This window comes from Protobothrops mucrosquamatus, unplaced genomic scaffold (genome assembly GCF_001527695.2).
Source record: "Protobothrops mucrosquamatus isolate PMUCROS unplaced genomic scaffold, P.Mucros_1.0 scaffold6699, whole genome shotgun sequence".
NCBI classification, from domain to species: Eukaryota; Metazoa; Chordata; class Lepidosauria; order Squamata; family Viperidae; genus Protobothrops; species Protobothrops mucrosquamatus.
The window spans coordinates 10,899-14,715 of NW_015392517.1; the positions used below are offsets into that span (position 1 = coordinate 10,899).

Below are 3,817 nucleotides of genomic sequence, written 5' to 3' on the forward strand. Positions count from 1 at the left end.
GAATGAACAAGGAATCACACACAGTCCTAAGCTTTTTCCTTGTCTGTAAGGCAGGGGGATCCAACCTCGGCAACTCATAGAATTCTGTGATTTGAAATTGACAGGTCTCAAAGTTGCCAAGGTTGGACACCCCTGCTGTATGATCTTCACCAGATCTGCCTGTACTTTATATTACAAGGGAAGCCAAAAACAAGTCCTCCTTAACTGAGCATCCCAATGTACATGATGTACAACTGGGAAAAAAATGTAAGAGGAAACATTACAGACAAGGATACCCCTTCTTACAGACAAATCTTAAAGTCTTAAACTTTAAGATACATGATGTATAACGGGGGGGAAATGTAAGAGGAAACTTTTCAACTCACCAATTCTCTCTCCCTTCTTGAGAATGAGTTTTGTTTGGTTTAGTCAAGTTGGATAGCAGAATCTCCAAACATATTATGATGGGGTTGCAAAGCCAGGCCAAGCACCCATGGGCAAGTTTAGCAGCATTCCATGGGCAAGATCCTGATGCAAGACAATGGGCTGTTTTATAATTAAGCAAGGAACTAGGAGTGTAAGAATACGATTGGTTACCCAAAAAAAATCCAAAAACAAAAAGTATGTGGGTCAGATTTATGCTGGACAACAAAATTTTCTCCTGGTTCTAACAGTCAAGTCTGGTCTCTCAATCTGTTTTAAACTTTCTTAAATCAAAATCCTGCTTTTTTCCCTGCCTTTTGCCAATTGTATATTATTTTAATTTTTTGATATGCTATTTAAACTTTCTTAAATCCAATGAAGAATGTAAAACTCACATGGTGCCAGTTTAAGCCTGCTGTTTTGAGGGTCTCTAATATTCATATAGTGATTTCCAAAAGTGATTAGAAAGTGAGTTCAACAGTGTCCCTGAAAGGCTCTGCTCCTGCAGAAAGTGGAAGATGCTGTCCCTTGGTACTAAAACCGGTGAGAGACCGCTGTTTTACGGTCTCACACGGAGCTGTCAATTAAAGCAGGGCTTTTCAACCAGTGGTATGGGTATCACCTGTGGTACATTGGCACCTGGCAGGTGGTACACGACCATCCTAGAAAAGTGGTAGCGGGGGAGGGGAATGAGCTGAACCGGTGGCAGCACCGCACAAGTCTGAGCGAGAGATGGCTGGAGCTGCAGGGCTGTCAGGGCTCAGCGGAAGCACCAGGATCAGCGCTTTTTCGGGACTGTCAGGGCTCAGTGGAAACGCCAGGATCAGTGCCAGGCTCCGGCTGGAGCTCAGTGCTAATCCTGCTGCTTCTGCTGAGCCCTGAAGAAGCACCAATCAGGTGGAATGTTGCAGCATCTCCAGGGTCTTGTGATTTACATTCAGATGCTTGGCAACTGATTCATATTTATGACGGTCACAGTGTCTCAGGGTCATGTGAAGTGACCAAAACTTGCTGCAAGCACCCAGCAGATGGGTGGAATAAAAACCAAACACCCCCCACCCCACCCCCACTGCCAATCCTCAACAGAAATGCTCACAACAATGAAAACCTCGAACAGGAGGAAGAGCGTGGCCGGGCGGGCAGGCAGGCATCTTGCTCGGCTGTGGCTTGGGGGGCACTTTTTTCAGTGCCATTGTAACTTCGAACAGTCACTAAGCAAACTGTTGTAAGTCGAGGACTACCTGTATTTTATCACTTTGTTTCTTTTTTGGGGGGGGTCATCAAGTTTTTGACACCTTGCTAGGCGACTGGTGGTACTCGGATGTTGCCATATCCTAAAAGTGGTACAATTGGTGAAAAGGTTGAAAAGCCCTGAATTAAAGCACTTTTGGGTGATCTCCTGATTTCTCTTTCTCTGGAAAAATTTAAAGAACCAGTTTAAATTGGCAGTCTTTCATTCTACATAGTGGTTGTCATCTCTGCCCATTTGCAGAGACGTCTTCAGTCCGCCATGACTCACACCAGAATCCTGTGGGAAAGCATCTTTCAAAAAAGATGCTGCCTGTCTATGCATGCTTGTAAAGAATGTGTGGATGACTTTGGGAATGAGGGAAAGAGATGTTGCTTAGGGAGCGAACAGATAAGAGAGGGAGGAGCCCTCCATTGCTTAACAGTCAGAGAAAGAAACTTAGGAAGGGCCCGCCATAATGGATGACACACTTAAAAGTGGTGGCGAGAAGTTTGCACCTTAGAGTTAGAATTCTGGGAGTTGAAGTCCACAAATCATAAAAGGGCCAAGTTTGAAGACCCCTGCTTTAAAGGATGCTCACTTGCCTAAACCAGGTGCAGATAACGCAGAGCCAGTTGTATAAGGAACCAAAGCATCATCGTCATCATACCTGCATATGAGTCTCCATCTTACTTTCAGGAGGATTGGCAGCCTTGATGTACACTGACACAGTCCAGACTTTTGTCATGATTGGAGGCGCTTTCGTCTTGATGGGGTTTGGTGAGTAGGATGTTGAGGATACAAAGACTGGGTTTCTTCTGTCATCTCAAACTGCAGAGGGCAGATCCCGGTAACCCTCAAATACAGGAAAGCACAATGGAAGTAGATGTAGGTAGTCCAGTTGCATAGCCACTGCTCAAGGAAGAGGGGGGGGTGTCAATCTATTCTCCAAAGCACCTGAAGGCAGGACAAGAAGCAACGGATGGAAACTAATCAAGGAGAGAACCAACCTAGAATTAAGGAGAAATTTCCTGATAGTGAGAACAATTAATCAGTGAATGGCCTCCTTCAGAAGTTGTGGGTGCTCCAACCCTACAGGTTTTTAAGCAGGTATTGGGCAACCATTTGTCCAGAATAGTCTAGGGTAGTGATGGCCAACCTTTTAGAGACCGAGTGCCCAAAACTGGCCTGCCTCCGCTCTGCCCCCTGCTCCGCCTCCCGCTCCGCCCCCCACAGGGCCACTCACCAGATTGCCCAGGCAGCCTTGCAACACCATGGCGGCCACGCCTTCTGCCCGCATCCCGCAACATCATGTACACGTGATGGGGTGCTAGGGTGGAGTCTTGCCCCTGCTGCCCAGCTGCCATGTGCTTGGCTGCGCTGCTCCGCGCGGGCCGTACCTGGGGGAGCCTCTCCTCCAGGCAGGCTGCTGGTGAGGAGGGGGTTGCGGGGGAAGGCGGGGCTGGGGCAACGGTGCGCGTGCCCACAGAGAGGGCTCTGAGTGTCACCTCTGGCACGTGTACCATAGGTTCGCCACCATTGGTCTAGGGTCCCTTGCTTGAGCAAAGGGTTGGACTAGAATAGTGGTGGCGAACCTATGGCACGGGTGCCAGAGGTGGCACTCGGAGCCCTCTCTGTGGGCACACGCACCGTCTCCCCAGTCCTAGGCCTTCAGCTGGGTTTTATAAAACCTTTTTGCTTTAGGCCTCTGCCGCCGTGTGCAAAAAAAAAAAAGGTTCAATCAATCAATCAATTTCAACTTCTTGTGGGGAAAAAAAAATCTCGCAAAGTTGGCATTCATTGAAATTTTTAGTCCCACCCAGTCTGCTGTTACCAAGGCAGCCACGCCCAGCCAATGGGCCACACCCACCTTATGGGCCACGCCCAGCCAATGGGCCACACCCACCCGGCACCCGACGATGCATAAGTGGGTTTTGGGTTGCAGTTTGGGCACTCAGTCTCTAAAAGGTTTGCCATCACTGGACTAAAACAGGGCTTTTCAACCAGTGGTACGGGTACCACCTGTGGTACATTGGCACCTGGCAGGTGGTACGTGACCATCCTAGAAAAGTGGTAGCGGGGGAGGGGAATGAGCTGAACCGGTGGCAGCACCGCACAAGCTTGAGCGAGAGATGGCTGGAGCTGCAGGGCTGTCAGGGCTCAGCGGAAGCGCCAGGATCAGTGCCG

At 48.8% G+C, this 3,817-nt stretch overlaps 1 protein-coding gene across 1 annotated transcript in view; it reads left to right on the plus strand.

The window, feature by feature from the left end:
• Positions 1–3,817, plus strand: part of LOC107300333 (sodium/glucose cotransporter 2-like) — a gene marked incomplete at its 3' end in the record, with an annotated part of 16,376 nt that overhangs the window by 9,390 nt on the left and 3,169 nt on the right. The window contains exon 7 of the mRNA XM_015829667.1: positions 2,330–2,410. Within this exon, the coding sequence (XP_015685153.1) occupies positions 2,330–2,410 (81 nt within the window). The remainder of the gene's footprint in view (positions 1–2,329; positions 2,411–3,817) is intronic.